Source organism: Pseudoliparis swirei, chromosome 19 (assembly GCF_029220125.1).
Source record: "Pseudoliparis swirei isolate HS2019 ecotype Mariana Trench chromosome 19, NWPU_hadal_v1, whole genome shotgun sequence".
In the NCBI taxonomy this organism is placed as follows: Eukaryota; Metazoa; Chordata; class Actinopteri; order Perciformes; family Liparidae; genus Pseudoliparis; species Pseudoliparis swirei.
The window spans coordinates 17,308,666-17,332,471 of NC_079406.1; the positions used below are offsets into that span (position 1 = coordinate 17,308,666).

The 23,806-nt window shown below is 41.5% G+C and overlaps 2 protein-coding genes across 3 annotated transcripts; one reads left to right on the forward strand and one right to left on the reverse strand.

Annotated features, from left to right (window-relative positions):
• The first annotated feature begins 202 nt into the window (after positions 1-202).
• Positions 203-9,326, forward strand: LOC130209705 (sodium/potassium/calcium exchanger 3-like). Its single transcript, XM_056439491.1, has 17 exons — positions 203-641; positions 934-1,029; positions 2,697-2,773; positions 2,899-2,973; positions 3,269-3,353; positions 4,349-4,452; positions 4,537-4,611; positions 4,926-4,951; positions 5,059-5,112; positions 5,219-5,334; positions 5,515-5,603; positions 6,774-7,023; positions 7,398-7,564; positions 7,680-7,794; positions 8,029-8,141; positions 8,468-8,533; positions 8,640-9,326. The coding sequence occupies exons 1-17, from the start codon at positions 533-535 to the stop codon at positions 8,748-8,750; spliced, it is 1,728 nt and encodes a 575-aa protein (XP_056295466.1). The 5' UTR covers positions 203-532; the 3' UTR covers positions 8,751-9,326.
• Positions 9,327-10,402: 1,076 nt separating this feature from the next.
• Positions 10,403-17,849, reverse strand: dpf2l (D4, zinc and double PHD fingers family 2, like). Of its 2 annotated transcripts, none has more exons than XM_056439495.1 (11): positions 17,749-17,849; positions 16,161-16,321; positions 15,963-16,070; positions 15,520-15,713; positions 15,130-15,222; positions 14,954-15,038; positions 14,503-14,637; positions 13,897-14,028; positions 13,648-13,760; positions 12,598-12,679; positions 10,403-11,989 (listed from the first exon to the last, which is right to left on the reverse strand). In XM_056439495.1, exons 1-11 carry the CDS (start codon positions 17,778-17,780, stop codon positions 11,904-11,906), a joined length of 1,221 nt encoding a protein of 406 aa, XP_056295470.1. In that variant the 5' UTR covers positions 17,781-17,849; the 3' UTR covers positions 10,403-11,903. The 2 variants fall into 2 exon arrangements, with proteins under 2 accessions (XP_056295470.1, XP_056295469.1); XM_056439494.1 differs by having other exon boundaries at positions 15,520-15,716.
• Positions 17,850-23,806: the final 5,957 nt, after the last annotated feature.

Below are 23,806 nucleotides of genomic sequence, written 5' to 3' on the forward strand. Positions count from 1 at the left end.
TTGTTAACAGTACATTTTCATATTTTGTATTGCATGCACCAGTCAAAGTGCACATCTGCCCCCTCCCCCCAGTCTCCAGCCAGTCGCTCCTCCCAGCTGGAGGCGCTCCCCGGTTGGTCTTGTCCTCGACTTGAGGAAAACACCCCCTCCCAAACAGAAACGCACTAAGTGGAGGGACCCTATGTAGGGCAGGAGGGAAGGATGGCGCTCTGAATCAGAGATGTTTTTATATCGGAGCCGGCTGGGGATTTCATTGTGTGTCTGCCGGGTCTGAGCTCGTGGACGCGGCTGCCGCGTCGGTGCTGAGTCGCGCTGCGATGCTGCGGACGGGCCGAACCCATCACGCGCTGCCCGGGATCGTGGATGGAGCCCAACGCTGAAATAGCCGAACGAAGATCAATAAGAAACGGGAGAGGCCAGTTTGATCCAGCCTTGTGAACGGGGGACTGGCGGATTGAGAAGGGCTAGCTGTGGAGCGGCGCAGGCGACATGTTCTGAGCCGGAGAGCCGGAGAGCGACGACGGCGGGCGGCATGAAGGCGCCGAGGAGACCGAGACAGACGCGCCTCCTCCCGCGGTTCTGCGTCTGTGGAGTCACTCTGCTCGCAGTCGCCTGGATCTTTAACTTCAGCGACGTGACAGGTGCTTCACGAGGAATTCACAAAGACCTGTTATGGTTTCATCTGCAAGAAGCTGATTCGTTATATAAGAAGCTGATTCGTTATATAACTGATTGTTTATAACTATGCAAATAATATGTTAGATTGCAGTAATAGTGCAATTAATGACAACCATAACATGTTTTAGCAGCACAGCAGCCATATCAATACATTAAAGTTGGGCAAACTTACAGTATTTCTCAGACACTCAGATATACAGCATTGTGACTCATATTGTTGGTATTTATTTTAATGCCAATTCCTATTGTTGTTAGGTTTCCATGCATCCACTGTGAGTCATGACTTCTCCATGTCCAAGAGAGAGCTCATCCAGCAAGAAGAAGACAACAACACGACTGTTTCTAGATCTGGTGAGATATTTAACTGTGTGTGTAAAAGTGTCCTCTGCTCAGAAATCTATACCTCTCCGCTCCACCTCATCCTTCAACTCTGCACATCTTGATGTCTAAACACAGTTAGGCCTTAAAGGGAGCCGGTTGCTAGGAAACTGAATTTAGAATGTGTGGTTGGATGGCGTGTGCATCTGGATCTGTTCAAAGTGTCTGCCCTGGTGTAATGACTAGCCTCTCATCAGCAGTTTTCTCATCACCTGTGTGTGCTTGGATCCATTTAGCTGTTTTGAAAGACTGAGAGAGGAACAGTGACATCATCTTGTGATCTGAGAGATGAAGAGATGTTATGGCCAATTACACATAATACAGCTGCATGTATTGAGCTAGAACAACTGCATGTTGGAAATACAGTACAGATTAACTTCAAGGCCTCGAAGACATTATCTCTCAATGCCTATATTACTTATTTTCATGAGAACCATCTTGTTCTTGTTGATACAAATATACAGTTTGATCTGTGTCCAAAGAAAATCACGTGACGCATATTATCATTCGATATTTGTGCCTTCATCTCCAAACATGATGCATGTTAGACTCTAACTGCACGATGTCACCTCTGTGCAGGATCCCATCCACTGCCATCACACTAGTTTCACTCGGATGTTTGTTGCTTTTGTTTTCCGCAGGCAGTTTTATAAATCCTGACTCACAAATAAATCTGAAAGTCACTTGGGAGGCAACGTTCCTTGTTATGGATGTTTTGAGCTGCCTCATAACAAAAGATTCTCTTTTTTTGGCGCAGTGAGTCGTGGCATTAGTTTGAGCTTCTTTGCGAGACGTTGCAATCTATCCAAAACACCTCTCCACAGTTGGAAGGAGGGTGGTTGCAATGCATTGTCTAACTCGGCCACATTAGATGCCTCTGAAGGTCGACATTATAGGAATCACTGTTTTTTATGAAAGACGCTGAAATAAATAAAGCCAACATAAAAACGTGGCTGCAGCCCGAGAGATGCATTCTGACAGAGTTATTGCCCCCCAAAAATCCAAGAGCAGAGGAGAAATGTGAGAGCGGAGGTTTTTCGAGCACACAGAAGCAGGAGAAGGGCTGAAGCGCGTGAAATCTGTGCAAGCAATAATATAACACGCTTACAGTTTGAGCAGAAGTCAAAGCACAAGCAGGCTCACAGAGTGAAACCAGGGTTTTGAGGGAAAGCGTTCATGCTCTCGAATTGAATGACCACACTTTGAGAACAGATTAAACGGCACCTGTAGAGGTACGGTGTGCTGCTGGAGGGGTCAGTGAAACAGTCAGAACATTTAACTTCCCTTATCCAATGCTCTGTTCTCATTAACGCCGCTTCCTCTCCTGAAGGCGGTGTGTTTACAAAGAGCAACAGACAATGCTATTATAGATCTGAAAAACCATATCAATCATTTAAATTGAATCCGAAAGGACCATGGGGGGACAGATTAACATCGAATTTGAGAGGCTGGATCTTGAGAATGTTTGGCATTCTTGCTTTGAAAATGACTGAAACGATTAATCGATTCAGAGAATTTTTGCCCACTGAATCTTCTGTGATCCACCAATCGATTAATCCGCTTATCTTTTCAGCTGTAGTTCAGGAATCCTCCTAATCTCATACATACTATATGTTCCTGTCTGTCCATCTCTTCTCCAGCTATCAGTGATTTCCCTAAAGACGTCTTCACTGCAGAGCAGAGGAGACAGGGAGCGGTCCTCCTTCATGTTCTCTGTGTGAGTATCGGCTCTGCCTGAAAGACAGATTTTGAAATGAAGGAAACTTAATTTTGTTGCATTGAACTCAAACAGATACGCTCCTACAGGCCGAGAGACAATAACGTGTCTTCTGTATTTCACAGGCGATCTACATGTTTCATGCGCTGGCCATTGTGTGTGAATTTTACTTTGTGCCATCACTTGAAAAAGTATCAAAGGTATGAACTAAAGACACGTCTAATAAGTAAATAAATACAAACAGGTAGGACTTATCGTATAGTTTGTCTACAATTAGATGGACGATGTTGTCGTTGTGATTTTTACCAAATCATCTGGTTATTTTCTTTCCCTCCAACCGTTTCAAGGATGTTCTTACTGTCTATATATCCACAAAACGAAGTAAACCAACAAGGCATTAGTCCAGCTGTATCAGTACTTTCTGTCAACCAGAAACGTGTTTAATATCACTAGTTTGATTCTTTAATCTGTTTAAAATCTTCCTTCATCCTCCAGAACCTGAACCTCAGTCAGGATGTTGCCGGGGCAACCTTCATGGCAGCTGGAAGCTCCGCCCCCGAGCTCTTCACCTCTCTGATTGGTCAGTATGGCACTGGTGTAAACAATAACTCGCTCTAATGGGTTAGCCCAATGAGTGCTACGTCAGTTCTCCAACTAACTGCAGTCCTCTGTATCTTCACACTGGGAGGAGTCACGTGACCTCAGGCAGACGCACTGATTTAAAGCGTGAAGTAGACATGAATAAAGATGGGACAAGAGCATTTTAGAGAACATTTTTATAAATAAATCCACAAAGAATATACAAGATACAAACAAGCCTGGCATTCACTTTCTTCAGTCATTGCTTAAGAATAATTCAAATGTAAGAACAAAGAGTAATTAACACAATTACCTTGAAGAAAAGAAAAATGCATAAAAGAAAATGATGCTTTTAGAACCAAATCATGTTTAATCTTAAATATAAAACACGTGCTTGATGGTCATCGCCAGCTCACCTGCAAATGACCTCAGTGGCCCAGATGTTCTCAAATGTATTTTCTCCCAAATGATTATTGATATATGTGGATTTTTCTTTTTATAATCCAGGCATTGGCACTGAAGAAATCAGAGTTTCTGGTGTAAAATGTAGGAGAAAAGTATGTTGTTCACAGTGTTTGAAAACGTTGGCCCGGATATAAAACACAGACCGAAACCATCGCACACATGTTTTGGAAATCTGATAAACTGGAACATTGTGGAATATATCCTGAATACTACTTTTGATTTGTAAGAATTCAAACTTTGCTTCTGAATGCATGTGGCCGAGGACATCTCCTCACATATTGCCTTTTAAATATCCGATTTTATTCTCAGAAGAAAAAAGGCTGGCTTGGATTTGAATGGCTTTAGGCAATATTGCAGTGAATGTTCCATATGAGTAGCATAAGATAAAATATATCCACCCAGCCTCTGTGCCTATGAACCTAAGATGCAATATTTCTGTTCAGAGAGAGACATTATATCTAACTTGTACACGGAGATATACTATTCACCATTTCTTCATTGATAGCTTCTTTTTTCCTGTTGTGTTTTTAGGGGTGTTTATCACCAAAGGAGACGTGGGTGTGGGAACTATCGTGGGATCAGCGGTCTTTAACATCCTGGTTATCATCGGCCTCTGTGGCATCTTCTCTGGACAGGTACAGCTGAAGCTAAAAGGAGGACTAATTTCACTTCTTCTGAACTAATTCAACAGAAAACGTACAACGTGTGTCTCTTTCCAGCCCATCTCCCTGAGCTGGTGGCCGTTGTTCCGTGACGCTGTCTTCTACATCCTGTCCATCTTGGTGCTGATCACGGTGAGAAACGCTCCAGTGAATTCCCGCAGACATCATCTCCTTTAATTCCTACATTTACAAGACCACAAACAGTATATCTGGCTAGTAGAGAGAAGCTACTCACTTCACATGACATTATTGCTTGACTGAACTGGATTTTTTTAAGCCAATATTAATGCAGAACCATATCAGGATCCTTTTAATTTGTTTAGTTTTAGAATTGTAACCAAGATGTGAGGAGCTAATAATATTAGTAACTTTAATATTCCTTTGATAAGGTATGGAAGGAGTATTCTTTTTTATAAAACTAAAGTATATTTTAATTGTTTTTGCAGGTGATCTATGACGAAAAGGTTGTGTGGTAAGCCTCTGTTGATTGGATATCGGTTTGCAAGATAACAGACTGTCAGTGTAACGAATGTGGTATTTATATCTGTTGGTGTGTGTGTGTGTGTGTGTGTGTTTCAGGTGGGAGAGCATCATCCTGATCTCCATGTACGGAATATACATAATCATCATGAAGTGAGACTCTTTTCATTTCTCTCACATTTAAATCCTGTTGGTATCAAACAACCACACTCTCTGTACCTACTGAAGACACAATGTGTGTGTGTGTGTGTGTGTGTAGGTTCAACAGATCTCTGTGCAGCCTGGCAGAGGGATCGTGTCTGAGTATCCTACGACGGACGACTGCTGTCGGAAATGTTGGAGACAGTGACAACGACATGGTGCCACTGAAGCCAGGTGCTGGATCGCGTGTCAACGTGAACATGGAAAACATTGAAAACATGACAACGTTTCCCCTCATTCAGATTTTACTCCAGTGCTGACTATTGTTTACTATCTGTGTTATTCAACTGTCCTCTCCTTTCCACTGATATATCCCACTAATGTCCCCCCCCCCCTCCCCCACACCTTCCCCAGATTCATGTGCGGTGGCAGGCCACGACTCGGGGCTGGTGATGGCGGATGAGATGCTGAACCTGCATCCCCACCAGCTCTCCTTCTCAGAGGCAAGCCTCCGCCTTCTCGTCACCCTGCATTCACCCCTTTACCCGCCTGCGCATGGCAGCATGCTCATCAACGAGCTTCACTGCACTTGCTTACACGCTTCACATCACGTCAAGTTCCCCTGTGCTTGGTTGGTGGGTTTTTAAATGTGCATGTGCAGCATTTTAAAAAACAATACGTTAAGTTCAAATAAGCAGGTCATATTGGTAAGATGACCTTTTATATAATGAAGGATCACTGCACTCACGCTTACGGACCTGAACTGGAGTGGTTCGTAAAGCCATTCCTGAGTTTGTGTTGCAGAAGTATCTCTTCGTAGTTACTAACTATTTGCTCGTATCTTTCCTAAATTGTGTTCATCCATTAAGATTGAGATCACAAGTTGTAAAATAACTGCAGAAGAAACAGTTTTCGGGGCCTTTTCTATGTTTCATTTCAACGTATACATTGAGAAATGTGTGTTTACAGAGTTGGTAGTGTCCACACAGTTTGGGATAAGTGGGGGATGCTGAAGGACTATTTAGTCATAGCAGAAGCAAAGAGTTGCATTATATGACTTTATTTGAAGAAACTGCAGATCTCAGTGAGAATGTTGCTTCTCCATTGTCGCTTTCTTCATTGAAAAGAAGCACAGAGGTTGTTGTTTTTTCTTCCAATCCTCCCACAATATGAGAACTCTTTAAACTTTTCTCCATTTGTCCTCAAAGAAAAGTCTGTTTGCGTTTCGAGGCTACCGCTTCATCTTTGTGGTGGTTTTATTTATGGTAATTGTGTTTTTAATTGCTATATTGATTTGTTAAATGTGGTCGTGATTTATCAATTCCAAGATACTATTCACAGTGCAGCTTGTGCACAGGAGTTTTGCAGTGAGACAGAAAGATAAGGAGATCGATTTTTCTGCCATCATATTATTAAACAACATCCGATTTGCTGCCACAGACACACAGACTGCTGCCTCATGATGATATTAACCCACAGTCATATCGGCTGTCCTGCATGTATAAGTAAAGTGTGACTCCCCCTGCTGACCCAGTCCGCTCTGGGGAATGTGAAGACATGCCTGGGGTGGGAATTCTCCTCCTGCTCCAGTCAGATGACGTTACTTCTCATTTCATTTAGATTTTCCTTCCTTCTTTTCTCCGACTTAACCCTCACTCCCTCCCGACCCACAGAGGCAGCGGCTGATTCGGTCCCAGGGGGGTCCGGAGGAGGAGGGGGCTTCAGGGGAGGAGGGTTTGGGTGCTAACGGGTTGTGGGGGAGGGAGAGCGGGACGGCGTCAGAGGGAGACACGCCGCCGCTAGAGGAAGAGAAGGAGAGGGGTAAAGAGACAGGGGGGGAGACGGGTGGGGCAGCACAGCCTAAAGAGGAAGAGGAAGGAGAGGAGGAGGAGGACACTCCTTTCAAGCCCTTCATTCTGCCAAGTGAGTGGTGAATGGAATCAGACACTCGCTTTATTATACACATTTTTCCACACAGCATTGTGTCAAATATCTAAATAATGATAAAACATCTCTCCGGTTCTAACTGACATTTATTTTGACCTTCTGCCAAAGCAACAAGCTGATTTCTAGCAATCATAACTCAGACTTGAGGCCGCGGTAGCAAACAGAGCAGCTTCCTTTCCCCACATTCCAATGTTTCCCAGTCTTACAGATGGATCATTGGCTATTGGAGCCAATTCAAAAAGGATGATACTAAGATTATCCAGCCAGGCCACACGCATAATTTACAAGTTTGGAGGAATCTGTAATGATCCCGGTGTTTGTGTCTGTGTGTGTTTTCATCATTTCCCCAGAGCGGTGGTGTGTGCGTCTGAAGTGGCTGCTCTCTTGGCCCCTGAGCGTCCTGCTTTACTTCACCATCCCCGACTGTAACCTGCCGCAGTGGGAGCGCTGGTACCTGCTCACCTTCCTGTCCTCCACGCTCTGGATAGCCCTCTACTCTTACGTCATGGTCTGGATGGTGAGAAACACAGTAACGCACCAGCATACTTGCGTGCACACACACATACACACACACACACACACACACACACACATAAATATACACAGCCTCCTCCCCCTGTGTCTCTGTCCAGGTGACCGTAATCAGCTACACACTTGGAATTCCAGAAGTCATCATGGGCATCACTTTTCTAGCAGCCGGCACCAGTGTCCCCGACTGTATGGCCAGCCTCATTGTCGCCCGACAAGGTGTGTTTACGTGTGTTTGAACTGTCTCAGCACGTAATTACATGGTTGAATCATTTATACCACCTCACTTATTGGCACATTTCAGTATGTTACGAAGCTAAATCACATTCATAGGCACACTTTTGACGGAAAACTAAAAAACGTCAAGCCGTTTGACCGGGTGTTGTTTGAATGCCTTCGCACTTCATGAATTTCACTCTATATTTTGTATCGTGTGTATGTCAAATGTTGCAGGGATGGGCGACATGGCTGTGTCCAATTCCATTGGCAGTAATATCTTTGATGTGCTGCTGGGCCTGGGCTTCCCCTGGGCGCTGAGGACTCTCATCGTCAGCAACGGATCAGTGGTAACCCAAATAGTTTTCTTTATATACAGCTGAATTGACCCTTGATCTTAATAAAATAGCAATATCCTATTGGCTATCCTGTGTCTCCCCCTTGTCACTTCTTGAATATCTATATATACAAAAATGCCCTCTAAAAAATACTTCTGTAAAATCTCTTTTCTGAATATTGCTTAGCATTTCAAAGAATAAATGTTTTTAGACTTGAATGTAGTGGAGGCCAAAAATGAAGTAAATGAGTGTATTTAAGTATCGAACACCTTGGATGAACACAGATTTGATTATTGGAATTCATCAACATGTTATTGCCTTGTCATCTGTTTTCTCAGGTGACAATCAACAGCAAAGGCTTGATATACTCAGTGGTTCTTCTGTTGGCCTCAGTCATCCTCACTGTGAGTTCGATCATCGTTGTTAAAATTCAGTCCTCGTCTCTTTTTTCAAACTGAATTATATTCAGGTGAGTGCAAAATAAACGAAGCTCTCTCTCTGTACTTTCAGGTCCTGTGTGTCCACCTGAACTGCTGGAAGTTGGACCGCAGGCTGGGACTCTGCCTCATCCTGTTCTACGCCATCTTCCTGCTCTGCTCCGTCGGCTTCGAGATGTTGTAGAGTGCACGCACACGCCCCGTGCACACTCACGACTCATGCGTTCACAGTTGCTGTACATGTTTGAGCAGCATTACTTCGACACCGGCCGCCTGAAAGCTGCATGCTTTACCTTTGAGAAACAAGTATTTTAAATAGTTTTGTACCAAGTACCTCCGGTCCAGATTGTGTGTAATCAGACCCAACTGGTAACGCACGGTCTCCAAAAAATTTATAAAGTATTATAAAACCAATGTTGTATAAGGAACCCCAAAATGTGTAACTTTACTTATTAATATGCTATGACTGCCACGATTAACCTCAAGGACCAGTTGATTACCCATATTCACGTGTGTAGTTGCTCCTCAGTGCTTGACGTTATTATTTTATGTAAAATTCACGTTGAGTTCTCATCACGCCTTTGTGTTTGTAGTTGTAACCGGCAAAGCATGGCTGATCATCACGCTCCAGATAATAATTGCACTAAGCCACTGTTGTCTTCCCCCCCCCCCCCCAAACAGAGGTGGTATTTATGTGCTGGAATGTCTGTTTGGAGAGTCGTTGAGTGTGTTGAGTGAAATAAAATGTTCTGTTCTGTGAGGTTTTGCTTATATTTTTTTGTAAATTGCCTTCACTTATTGCGCGTATAAGTAAAACATGACAAGAATAAGACGACATATGATGAATCAAACCAAAGCATACACCATCATATGTGTATTGTATTTAACTACCAAATGAAAGGAAAACAAATAACATAAGGCATACACAGTACATATATGTACATGTATTTGTCCTGAATTAGGGAGGAAAGATACTATATTATACTAAAAATGCTATTGCCTTTTTTTTTAAACAATACTTTAGACAATTATGACATACACAATTAAGACATTTACTATGGCATACTACATTACTAGTTGTTCATAAATTGTTCCCCCTAAAGTGTATTGTGATCAAGCCTCAAATATTACTACTTGTTCCTAATGTGGAACCCAGCGCTTAGTCGCTTTGGTTCCGCGGCTGCAGGGAGTGTGCCGGAGTATAAGACGGTGTGGTTACAGTAGTTCGGAGTCACAGAGAAATATTGCCTTTCGTACGTCAGCACCACGGTCAGCTCTGCCACCTCCAGCTGTCTGGGAACAGGGAGCTGTCCGAGTTCTGGAGCCGACACGTTATAAACATCAACGATCATCCAACTTTCCTCACACAATGAATGGTCATTGCACACTGCATACATTATACAATATGTAACAAATTATACTTCTCATAACACACCATCTTTAATCTGTTTTGTACCATCCACCAAGAAATGGGACAATATGTGTACCAGCAGACAAAGTGTTAAACCTCAAGATCCTTTTCCAAAGATTTAATATATTTCTGATTCTGTTGAGGTTTTTTCAATCACCATCCATATTGATTTGAGAAACATCTGACAGCTGTGAATAACGGCTCCATTCCCTTTGTGTGTTTGTCAAATCATTCTATGAGGACCACTTGATACATACGACTTATGAGTTGTTGATGTGTACGAGCCGAGCCCCCACCACAGAGGCAACACAATACTTTAACACCGAGTGCTCCGCAGAGCAGACGGCTATAAACAAAATGCACATTATGCAATTCTTATATTCCATCTGGACAATATGTATTATGTTAAACAATTACAATGAGCATGTAATTCAAAGTGATTTTTATTTCAGTCAAGCTAAATTGGCTTTGATACCAAAGAAATGTAAAAAATAAAAATAGTACAACAAAGTACATAATTCTACAAATACTCATCATGGAGGTCTGACATATCAGAATAATCAAATAAATTCAAACATGTCAGTCATAACAAAAATAGAAAAAGTCAATACAGTACAGAGAATGCATTAGGAGCTATATTGAAGTGTTTGCTATACCATAGACTTTACAAAATTCTACTAGAAAAAACTCCCAATACCAATGGAATATCAGGTAATATAAAATGTTTTAAAAAAGCACAAAAAACAAACAAACATTTGTGGCGTGTGCATTCATACAGGTGCAATATGCATGCAAATCTGCCTCAGTGTGACAAATGATAAAAGCAGCTACAGTCTATATAAGATACTGTGTCATCAGTTTAACAGCAGATGTTGACTTGTGAAGGGTGATGTCACTGAAAAACTGTTTCTTAAAAGCTACCACAAAACATCTTTGAGAAAACGATGCACCTTTGTGATTACTAGTTTCAGGTATTGGTCGGTTTCTTTCAAAAAGAACGGCATTATCGGACTAATTAAAAGTCATGTTTTTCAAAATAAGACAATGTTAGCTCTGTTGATGTCTCAACTTGCAGTACTATGCTCTGATGTATTGGGTTACGGTAACGGATCCAACCAGTCACTGGACCAGAGGGGAAAAGTTGGTTTTGGTGCCACGCTAAAGAAGCAAGGCCAAAGACAAAGATTTTTGTTTGGAAAAATTTAAGATTTTTTTTGTTTTCATCTTTGTCCCACTGGTTTAAAATAAAAACAAAGATGTGGTTATGATAAACTCCATGGGTACTTGCTGTGTGTATTTCTTATGACGGTGGATCTTGGCACTGACCGGCTCCCCTCAGGGACACCTTTCAAAGATTTACGCTCCAATGGATCAGACAAAAGTACACAAACAAATGCCACTACAAAGGTCGACTAGTAACCAGAACAATAACAATAGTAGTAATAATAATAATATTCCTTGACTGTATAAGTGGTGGGTTTTTTCTTCTTCTTTCTCCCACATTCAGAGAGTAAAAATAGATAATTTAGCAGAAATAAAACAGGGTCGTCTCGAAAGTCCACACTGTCTTTAAGTGTGAAAGCGTGCAGATAATTAGCTGTGAGGCTCGTGGGAACTCCCATGGAGATAGCCATTACTGTGGTTACTGCATGCTCTCTGTATATAGTGTGTGTAACAGTCCTGAAGAGAGTGCGTGTCTATACTGTATATACTAAAAAATATGTATGTGTTTGATGGCAAGCTGCAGGGGTTTGGAGGCAGGTTGGTAGTGATAACATTTATTTCCACGTTGACCGACAGTCGATATTAAGACTTCTAAAGCTGATCTGCAATCTGGCTCAGCTACATCTGCACAGAGCCCGGTGGTCTGGACTGGGAGGAGGTCTGATGTTTCCATGGGGGGGGGGGGGGCGTGTTGATATGATGTCACTCAGGTGTGGAGCTCTGATTCTGCTGGTATATGGAGGCTTTGTCCTTCAACAGAACCAGGCACAGGTGGCAGCTCCAGCTCCCTGAAACATACAGAAACACAGTGAGGCCGGCTTCCTAAATGGAGACTTAACAAATGAATATTTTCCCACAGCGTTGCTGAAAACTCAGATGTATTTCTACACCTGTGGTCAAGCATTTGAAGCGCTTGGTTAGCTCCTAGGACCGCTATGCTCCTGTTGATGTCAACATGGATCTGTTGTTGACAATGCAGTATAATCAGTGATCAATGACTAAAAAGCATTACATCACATATTTGTTTACTGAATATCAAAGTGACAAAGGCAGTAAAACTGTATTTCCCAATATGACGGTCACATTGTATAATGTATCCGCGGTTCACATGCGTACCGAACCGTGGGGGGGGGGGGGGGGGTCCATAGGGGTGATCAAGGTCTGATACACCACGACTATAAGGCCACGAAAGAATGTATTTATGAAAACAACTGTCAAAGGAAATGATTAAAAGATACAAGAACATGACCGGATAGGTTGGGGCTGCCGTGAAGTTGACCTTGGATGTCCTGTGAGAAGGAGCGCCTCAGAGGACCGGCCTTCAGCCAAGTGATGATATCAGGGATGGATAAAAACACGTCCTTCGAGTCTGGTAACGTGTGCAGCATTAGCTTACCCTCTGGTGGCTCCGTCATGGGGGGACTCAGACAGTACATGTGGTAGCCTCGGTCACAGTCGTCACAGAACAGCAGTTGGTCCTACAAAAACACAACGTCATGTTGAGTCTACTGACGAGGCAGGAAGAGAACATCAGACGAGAGAGGAAGTGAGAACGTTGTGTTCACGATGGAAACTCTCGCTGATGGTTACAGTGCTCGCGACAATTAACTTATGTTCCCGTTCCATCCCAGCTGACATTGGGCGTCGGCAGGTTCACCCTGGACAGGTCGCCACTTTATTGATCTCAGGTTCAATAGAGAGGCAGATAACCATTCACGCTCACATTCACACCAATTGAGAGCCTCCTATGAACATGCGATGCATGTCTTTAGTATGTAGGAGGAAGCCGGAGAACCCCGACAATTCACTTTATGATTGAAAATGTCATTTTATTCTAAAACGTAGACATGTCATGTTCACTTATACCAACTCAATTCATTATATTTGAGGAGTCTGATGAACAATCTTGGGTGCAGTTTTACTAGATAGTGCAATATTTAGCATATCCAATTCGTCCAATTTGCACATATTCCTGCTGGAAGTCAAACATGCTGAAATCTTGTTGCCGGCTTTGCTTCATGTTTGACATTCGCATTAGTCGACCGTGTCTGCATTTGATTCAATGGGGAAGTATTTTAGATTGATGATGCCAAACAAAAACAGATGAAATTACTCTTACATGGTTTCATGAGCTGCTCACAGATAACACACTCACTAATCTGTTCAAGAAATACACGGCCAGATATTTACCAAACCATCAGAAACTTTATCTGTTCGGCAGTAACTAAATCAGTAAAAAGGCATGTGAGACTGAAAATATGTCCATAACATTTTGGAAAAAGCACCTTCTCCATCCTTCTCTTCATGTTAACTGCATGAATACATGTATACACAAACGTGTGCAGACATGACCTGCAGGAAGGAGGAGACCAGGGAGAAATCTTGTTGTGTGTGTGTATGTGTATATATATATATATATATATATATATAAATAAAAGGGGCTTACATCATTCTCTGAGGTGCCGCAAACATTGCAGCACTTGCACTCTATGCACTGCCAGCGGTAGGTCTTCACTGCAGCCATCATCACCGGTGTGAACTGCAAGCATGTTGGGTGGCCTGCCAGGAGAGGACACGGGAGAAATGGTGTCAAGGAAGATGCTGGAGCAGAACACTTAACAGGCATAGCAACAGTAACCATGGGGCACAGAGTGAATAGTAAATTAGTAATCAAAGAGGCATGTCAAGTTCATACCCGAGCGTCCGCAGTCTGAGCAGGACACCAGCCCTTCTGATTGGCCAGTCTTCTGGTTTAAAGTCGAGTCTCCCAGACAGAAGTCGCAGTAATCGTTGGGCAGCGCCAGCCCGTTGGGACCCTTCTTAGTTGCTGAGAGGAGAACGAGTGAAGAAACCATTCAGTGGACCATAAAACTGTCACTCTAAATTGAGTAATCGAGGAGGATGAATTAAATACCGCCATCTTTTTCCCATGCCACTTGTTTATTTGATATGTCACTCAATCTCCACCGTGTGATCTTAGTAACTGGCTGATGATGTGATCCAAAGGAATGAATGACTTGACGACTGACAAAACGCACTTGTTAAATGGATTTGCGAACACGATGCCACGTGCACAAAAGAAAACAGCAATGCGATGGATATGTTGGATATAAAACGATATACTTTAAAAGAAAACTGAGTCGAATCCTAGATTTAGGATTTAAAATGAGGAAAATAAAATACTGAAAAGGGTGTTAAAAAAAAGTGAAGAAAAGACAAAAGGATGAGAGAGAGAGACATAGCATGCAACCACACCTCCCTTCCCTCTCCGTCTCTCTCTCAGCACTAGAGGGTGACTCACTCTTCTGCTCCTCAGGCTTGCGAGGAGTGGGAGGAGCCTCGATCTCTTCGCGGTCCTCGCCTTCCTCCTCGGCCAGGTGAGAGTGTGTATAGTGGTAGCTCAGTCCAGGGCGGTTCTTGTAGCGCTTCCCACAGACTGACACACACACACACACACAAAAGATGGAACCACAAAACTATGCCAATCGTCACCCGACAGGTGAGCAAGTCAAATTCGATGTAGCCAGCAGGAAGTTACATCGCACACACGGAGCGGCATCTCAAGAAAAGAATAAACCGAATTTGGACTTTTCTAATTTCTACGCTGTTAAACTTAAGTTCCAGGCGGGGTCGTTCAGATCGCACCACGCGGGGCAGGAGGCTCGTTTTTTGTCTATTCGCTGAAAAGGCAAAAGCCTCTCTTGCTGACATGCGTGTCGCACGCGGCCCTCGCAAAGGAAGCTCGTACTCACTGTCGCAGGCGTACGGCTTGTCCCTCTCCTCCAGCGCTGCGGCCGCAGCCTCCTGTTTTTTCTTGCCATTCTTGTCACTGCGCCCCTATAGAACCCATTCAACAGTTGACACATCGTACAACGCTGAGACATCAACCCCACGGGGAACTGACTGCAGGAACAGAAGAGGCACTCACCTTGGACTTGCTCTTGCCTCGTCTCTTCGGGGTCTCGTCCTCAAAGTCGTCATCGTCCAGGTCGTCCAAGTAGTCATCGTGGTCCAGGACTCTCTGCAGTGAGACGGTCTGGGTCAGATCTCACTGTATTGAATGTGTGAACTCTTCCTTACTTCACTTTTCTGAACATTTAGAGTTTGATTCTTGGGAAGAACTTGATTTGTAATACAATTTAAATCCATCCCTGTTGTTTGTACTCTGCTGAAGCAACGACATCGTCATACAAGAGAGACCGGTTTCATTAAATGAAATCCTGTCGGAGTGATCGAAACTTTGTTTTATCCATAAATTGTACTGAATAGGAATTGCATTGGTAGAAAACGGGAGTGTTGAGCCAGCTTTGAGCTGCACCTTGCGGACGCGCCCAGAGGATGTGTGAGTGGTCGCCGAGGTGGCAGGAGGCTCCACAGCAGCCGAGTCTTCTTCAGGGCCCTGAAGGTCCGACACGCCGCTCTTCTTTTCAATGGGCTCCGCCTTCAGCAGGGCCTCCAGACTGCTGCCATCCGCTGCCTCCAAGGCATCGCGCTTCAGACCCAGCTCCAATTCTGCTACACACACACACACCAAGTGAACCGGTAAAACATGCATTGACGCGACATGAACACAGAATCAGACAGACGCAGAAACATACCCACATTAATTAACAGTACAGGAGCTCCTATCTTTAACTATTGCATATGAACAGATATTTACTAAATATACAACATCTTACTTGTAAAATTCTACGAGGCTGAATGAACCCAACATGACGTGTTTTGGTGATGGGAGACAAGATGTTCCACCAAAAGTCATACCTGTTTTGAGAGGGGGGAAGGCTAAGCGGGGGTCCTCCGGGGGATGAGAACGCCGTTTCTTCCTCCAGCGACGGGCTGGGTAAGTGTACAGCTGGCCCGGAGCTACACCTGACGAGACACAGAACAGAACATTTAGAGAACCAGCAGGCGGAGTCCCTTTTGGTGTGATCAAATTAGTATTCCGCGCTCATTATATACCCGCACTCCGGTCACTCTTCTCCATCCAGATGTAACAGTTGGACTGGGCCACACCAGTCTGAGAATCCAGGAAAGGCATGAGGATGCTGCGCTCGGCACACAGACGAGCGTTGTAGCTATGACACTGCTCAATGGCATCTCTGTAATACTGCTCTCCCAGCCTGAAATGAGAAAGCGGAACCAGTCAAATAACCCGGATTAGGATAGAAGGTTAATAGTCACTGATGGATAAATATTGCAAATTGAGCTTTACAATAATAAAACTGTGTCTAGAACCAACACTGTCAAGCTCCCAGTGTAATGTGTGCAAGTATCTGTAGATGGATTCTCACACGTATGCCAGACTTCTCAATCTTAAAATAACCGTGTTGTGTTCAAGTCTTATTTCTGAAACCTCTGCCATGGATTTCATTGGTATATATATATTTTTTACAATAAAACAAAGATAACAATCCTTTAAATTTGAGAACCAAAGTATAAATTGACATTGACAAATTTCTGGTCACTTATTGTCCTTTTCTGGTGCAACCAACTACATAACACTGTTTTTACTTGAATAAATATATGTCACAATTTCTTGTTACAAATCTGCCAACATACAAAAACATATTAATATAGAGGCAATCAGTTAATATAAGCCAATGTATCATCCTGGCCAACACAACGCGTCTGTGAAAAGGGACACGTTCACATTAAAACACATTTTCTTGAATGCAACCAGTGTTGCAGTCACCGTAACAATGTCATCACACACTCTGGCTTTTGTAGATCTCCCCAAAGTCCTCAGGGCCCTAAGGCGTATGCGTCTTGTGATACAAACTAACACTATAAAAGGGATTGTTGAGGGACATTTGTGCTTTGAAATTGCAAAAGAATGATGAGGGGGATGTTTCAAATGCAGTTTGAATGCTCTGTTGAGCAACTGGGGAGATATAAATGTGTAACACCAGTAGGCCATAACTGTGGGTGATTTCAATATCCAGCGAGACATAAATGTAAAAACGTTACTATATAAAAACCGTGTGAAAGGTCTCCTTAGTGTGTTAACTTATATTAAGACGACATTGAGCTGAGCTGCTGCGCTGACTGCACCGTCTCCACGCGGACTAACCGCAAACACGAGCCCGGCTTCACCGCAATGCTCCGCAACGCCAGTCGCGCCGGAGGGACGTCTGAACAAAAGGTTGATTGTTGGCCCCTCGTCACAACAAAGCACCCGCCAAGCTGACAGGTTACTGCGAAATTAACTCTCTTATTCAACTGCAGGCGGCTCTGGTTAGCAACCGTGTGGATACATTGCGTGCAGCAGCACCTGAAACGTTCCCCCGTGGCCGTGTTGGAAAAGAGTCGTGGCTGAAACACGGCTCCTCGATGGGTTCGCCTCGTTTAGATTTGCCCACAGCTAACACGCTAACATTAGCTCAGTGGGTAACGTTATTCTCTCGGGACAAATCTTGGACTGAAGATTAAGGATACGTTTAACGTTACGGTTTACGGCAACCTGCAGTAACATGACGATTGCGCGGTTATACGTTCAACTGTGTCTGGCTACTCGTTTTATTCTCGCAACAAATAAAGGTAAACTTACACTTTCACAACACTGTCGACGGCCGCCGCCATGTTTGCTTATTGCGGTTGTGTTGAGTGCTACTGCGCATGCGCGTGGACGTCAGCGACCGTTACTGCCTCCTGAGGTAAAAACATGAAGTTCACGTTAAACAGGCGACACCAGTGTTTCTCAAACTGTGGGGCGCGCCCCTCTAGTGGGCCGCAGTGGTATTAAAGGGAAATGCAGATATATATTTTTTTACATTTCAAGACCTTTATTGAGAATTTTACATATTACAAAAGTACACGGACATAAAATGAGCCGTTTTGAAATTCCAAGTACACTGAGTACAGACTTGTGTTCTTTTGGACTTTGGTCTTGGAGTCCAGACTGGAGGGAGGACGGGAGGACCGTCTTTCTGTGATTGGAACAGCAGCTAACTTGATGACGTCACCACATCAGCTGTTCTTGCTCATGAGTGTACTCCAATTATTCACTGTAAAGTATTTTTGACAGTCAAACAAAATATGACAACCCTGGTTTTGTCCTTATCCTTTCAATATTATATATATATATATATATTTATATACACAATTAAAAATAAAATAGTCCTACACATATAATTGTAAATATATTATGTATTATATTTATATATTGTTTATACATATATAGTTTATAAATATGTGCATATATATAATGAATATGATATACAGGACTGTCTCAGAAAATTAGAATATTGTGATAAAGTTCTTTATTTTCTGTAATGCAATTAAAAAAAAAAAAACATGCATTCTGGATTCATTACAAATCAACTGAAATATTGCAAGCCTTTTATTCTTTTAATATTGCTGATTATGGCTTACAGCTTAAGAAAACTCAAATATCCTATCTCTAAATATTAGAATATCATGAAAAAGTATACTAGTAGGGTATTAAACAAATCACTTGAATCGTCTAATTAACTCGAAACACCTGGAAACACATTTTCAAATGTTTGATTTTGTTTTGCTGTTATAAATATATTTTTACTTGGTCTGAGGAAATATTCAAATTTTATGAGATAGGATTTTAGAGTTTTCTTAAGCTGTAAGCCATAATCAGCAATATTAAAAGAATAAAAGGCTTGCAATATTTCAGTTGATTTGTAATGAATCCAGAATGCATATTTTGTTTTATTAATTACAGAAAATAAAGAACTTTATCACAATATTCTAATTTTCTGAGACAGTCCTGTATATGCATACATATATATTTGTGTATATATATATATATTTGATTATTTAATTATTCTTCATAACGTTTAACGACGTACTCACACTCCAGCGCCCTCAACATATATTTCTATAATTATTTATATATATATATATATCACACATGTATTTGCAAAAATTCGGTAAAAAGTGAAAGACACACACCGCTATAGTTCAACATTAAAGTTTAATTAACCTGGCGCTGCAGAGCTCACTGAGCGAGCAGAATCTCAAATCTCCGGCGCATATCTTTATTTGGCTGAATCATAACAAACTACTAACTTCTGGCCTCAAAACATCCTAAAATTACATTCCGTGACAGTAGTATTTAGAAGAAGTCAACTGTCAGTTGTTTATTTTCTCCTGCGGCATTGTTTTCTGTTGCTGGTGTGAAATGCATTCTGGATATCGGCTGGCCAGAGTATGCAAAAGTCTCCTCTGATGCATCCTCCGGAAAATGGGAGGATCAAGTCACATCCGGGTATTTTGACCGTGCTTTGCGAGAAGCGGACTTTGAATTGGAACATGTACTCGGGCTGCGACCGATGACGTTTCACGAGTCCACAAGAACACAAGTACAGAGAAGTACGGACAAGAACGCTGATTGAGAAACGCCGGAAGTCATTAATAAATACCTGGGGAAATACCAGTACTTTCATGTATATGTTTCTGTTACGCAGGCCAAGACTCTTGGCGACTCGCCACAACCTAACTCATTGAGATCGGCTTTTCTGCTGTTGCCTCTCAAAACAAAATACAGATCCGAGCTCAACAGTGAGCCTACATTGAGAGTGGCCTTATCAAGCCTGCAAGCCCGTTAAAAAAATAGTTGTAGTGGAAAGCAGGCTCGTTGTAGCCATCAATGCTGCTACAACTTTACGGCTTACAACATATCTGCACTAATTTCTCTTTTGTTTTAAACAGGTTGCATGTTATTGTTGTTTTGAAAACATATGCTGTGTAAAACTCAGTAAAAGTCTTTATTGCCAACTATTTGAACTTGTTTTGTTTTTCACAGGTTGCACTTTGTTGTTTTTATATTTAAAAGATATGCAGTGCAAAATAGGTTCATTGCAGCCACAATAAGCTTATTTATAAAAGCACAGATGGAGGAATCACAAAACAATTTTCTTTAAAAAAAATCAGCTTGGACCATTTTGTTACAATTTTTTTGGGGCATGAACATGTTTCTTGCTCCATAATGGAGCGTGACAGCACAAGTTTGAGTGGGCTACACATTCCTGTTGGATCCATTCAGCAGACACTTCTCTTTCACTAATAATTAGAGACTTCTTTTGATCAGACCATATTTAACGAACTCAACTTTCCTCCCATCATCTTTCACCTTCTTGATCAACTCTTCTTTTCATTAAAATCTCTTTCCACAGACAGTCCAAATGGGCCCAAATTGGCAAATGACGACAATTGATGCACTGTAGGCATCTGGTTTAAAACAATAGTGCACGACCAAAGTAAAATGTGGTCACAATGTGATGCCACATTTAACTGTGATTTTATTGTAAGGCACCAAAACGCTGAGAGAAATTGGTGCAAACCTACGTGAAAATAAAACTTTTTCTGATTCTAATTTCTGCCAGAGTCAATGATATTCAGAGTGATTCTTGTTTCGCTTACATAGGGGAGAGCAGTGTGTTGTAATTTATGAGGTTAAGGCATCACATGACACCACAATACACTTTTATCAAGACTAGACATTACATTGTACTATTACTAAAGCCATTGAGAGATATGCGCAGTTTCCGTTGTTAGGCCAAAAAGCCAATACATATTTATGTTTTAAATTAAATGCAGTATTTTAATCGTAACTCCAGCCGTGGATAAATTAGCTGGACACAGATTGCCTGTATTTCGCTCATACATAATCATGAGCCTTGGGAGTTTTTCCTGGTCCTGGGACAGGGATGTCATATGTGTACAGATTCTAAAGCCCTTTGGGGCAAATTTGTAATTTGTGATATTGGGCTATACAAAATAAACTGAATTGAATTAATGACTGGACAAACACACCCCTCTTGACTTGGGCTGTCAACTTTGCTTCCAATTTACACAACTGGAAATACATGGCAGTTGTTCCTCAAAATGTCTTCTATTCAAATTCTAATTATTTTTGGTCCCAATGTTTACTCTCTGGGTAAAAGTGCTCAGTTACTTTCACTGCTCCAACTTCTCTCTCTGTTTTCCTGTGACACAATTAATTGCATTGTGTCCACAGTTCAAAACACAATCCAGCAACAAAAAGCATTATGATATGTTGTAATCCTGTGTTGAAAAATCTCATTGATATGTCTTCCCTCTCGTAGGCGCCACAGAGCACTGAAAGCCAACACAATCAAGATGAGTTTAATCAGTTGCACACTGTCAAGTCTCGAAAGTCCCTAAAACCCAAATATCCACTGCTGCCTTTATATATTAGAATTTCAGTTTGTAAAGCACAATTTGTTTTTTATTACGTACATATCATCTGTTATTGTCAAATTAAATCATGCTCGCTCTATTATACAGAAAATAAACATCTTTATTTGTACATGATTATACAGAATCATTTAGTCCATCTATATTCATTCATTCAGTATTTTTTGACTAAGTGTAAGTCTCCACTTGAACTCACTCTTGCACTTCAGCAATCGACTCCCCACAGAACACGAGAGAGGCTGGTTCATGGTTCAGTTCACTGTAGACTTTATTTGCAGAATAGATGTTCAAACAAAAGAGTTGAGTCTCCGGCTCGTCAAGATGGTACGACGATACTTACAACAACTACGAAATTAAGTACACAGCACACGTTGATATATCATCCTGGACAGATGAGGTCACAACATCCATTGAGCGATATGCACAGTCCATAGTGGCTTGTTGACTTGTGTTCCTATTGGTCCAACGGTCAGTTAGGGTTCTAACGTAATTACCTCTTCAGTTTGTTAATATATATATATATATAAATTATTATTTATTTATTTTTATAACGTTTATCGACGTACTCACACTCCAGTGCCCTCAACATATATTTCTATATTTATTTAAATATATATATACCTGAACACTTTCAAGCAGAATTGTTATTCTGGTATAAGTTTCGCTCTTCAGCTCTTATTTATTTGATTGATTATAACTCAGCACGTTTGTAACGTATGGACCAACCTAAGCATCATGGGTTATTAAGCATCATGGAAGAACTTCAGGGTTGGTTGAGTTAAATCATATAGAACAATTTATAACTCATGGGCTATTAAGCATCATGGGTTATTAAGCATCATGGGTTATCATGGAAGAACTTCAGGGTTGGTTGAGTGAAATCATATAGAACAATTTATAACTCAGGGTTATTAAACATCATGGGATGAAACAAGCCAATATTTTAATGTCAACAATCCGTCATTTAGTGTAAGAGTTTTGAATTTTCCCAGCTGAGCACAAAAATACTTAAAACCAATAAAAACCTGCAGTATTTAACCAGCTGAGCACACAAATACTTCAAACCAATAAAAACCTGCAGTATTTACCCGGCCGAGCACAAAAATACTTCAAACCAATAAAACCCTGCAGTATTTACCCAGCTGAGCATGCATACTTAAAACAGATATAACCCTACTGTATTTACCCAGTTAAGCACACATACACTACCGTTCAAAAGTTTGGGGTCACTTAGAAATGTCTTTATTTTTCAAAGAAAAGCACTTTTTTTTCAATAAAGATAACATTAAATTAATCAAAAATACACTCTATACATTGTTAATGTGGTAAATTAATATTCTAGGTGGAAGTGTCTGGTTTCTAATGAAATATCTCCATCGGTGTATAGAGGCCCATTTACAGCAATGATCACTCCAGTGTTCTAATGGTACATTGTGTCTGCTAATCACCTTAGAAAACTAATGTCTGATTAGAAAACCCATGCAATTATGCTAGCACAGCTGAAAACAGTTATGCTGGTGATATAAGCTATAACTGGCCTTCCTTTGAGCTTGAAGTTTGTAGAACAAAATTAATACTTCAAATATTAATCATTATTTCTAACCTTGTCAATGTCTTGACTATATGTTCTATGAAATGTTCAATTCATTTGATAAATAAAAGTCTGAGTTTTCATGGAAGACACGAAATTGTCTGGGTGACCCCAAACTTTTGAACGGTAGTGTACTTAAAACCAATACATACCTGCATTATTTACCCTGCTGAGCACCACAAATAAAATCCCGCTTGCCAGGCGTTAGACTTTACTTAAGCGCCATTCCACCTACGACAAGGCTCGAGGGCCTGTTCACCGTTATCCGTGACTATTCGTCCGCATAACACGTCAGTGGTTAAACCTCTTTCACCTGTTTGCGCTTTCACATAACGAAAAGGTTTTAAACATTATCAGACTACACGTTCGTATAACACGACAGCTTTTAAACCTTATCTTCATTCACTGTCGGATTTTCTCTCACACCACCTCTGTTCAAGGAATTTCACTTATACACCAACATACAGGCCGCACACATGCATAATACACATGCTTCCGGATTCAAGCTTCGTGGACAAGACCAAACTCTATTCAATATCTTCTCTATTCTCAAACAACTAATGTATTACTTTGTTTTATCAACAATTCTGCCACTGTCCAATCAGAATTAATAGCATATCACAATGTTATACTATTGGAGTTCAATAAAATATTAACTGAGTGCAGTCTCTATTCTACGGTTCTATGGCCTCGCCTCGCTCTTCAGGCATGGTTCCCCTGGAGCCCCTCCTTGTGGCTCGCCAAAATATTAAACTTGACTCAAATATAGATGTATAATTTCCTATTTTATTGTGGTTAATTGTACATTTTATTTATATACATT

Coding starts and splice junctions, on each gene's coding strand:
- LOC130209705 (XM_056439491.1), top strand. CDS start 533: ATGAAGGCGCCGAGGAGACCGAGACAGACGCGCCTCCTCCCGCGGTTC. Junction 2,974..3,268: donor CACTTGAAAAAGTATCAAAG/GTATGAACTAAA, acceptor TTCATCCTCCAG/AACCTGAACCTCAGTCAGGA. Junction 5,113..5,218: donor ATATACATAATCATCATGAA/GTGAGACTCTTT, acceptor GTGTGTGTGTAG/GTTCAACAGATCTCTGTGCA.
- dpf2l (XM_056439494.1), bottom strand. CDS start 17,780: ATGGCGGCGGCCGTCGACAGTGTTGTGAAAGT. Junction 14,638..14,953: donor CAAGCCGTACGCCTGCGACA/GTGAGTACGAGC, acceptor TGTGTGTGTCAG/TCTGTGGGAAGCGCTACAAG. Junction 13,761..13,896: donor CTCAGACTGCGGACGCTCGG/GTATGAACTTGA, acceptor CTCTCCTGGCAG/GCCACCCAACATGCTTGCAG.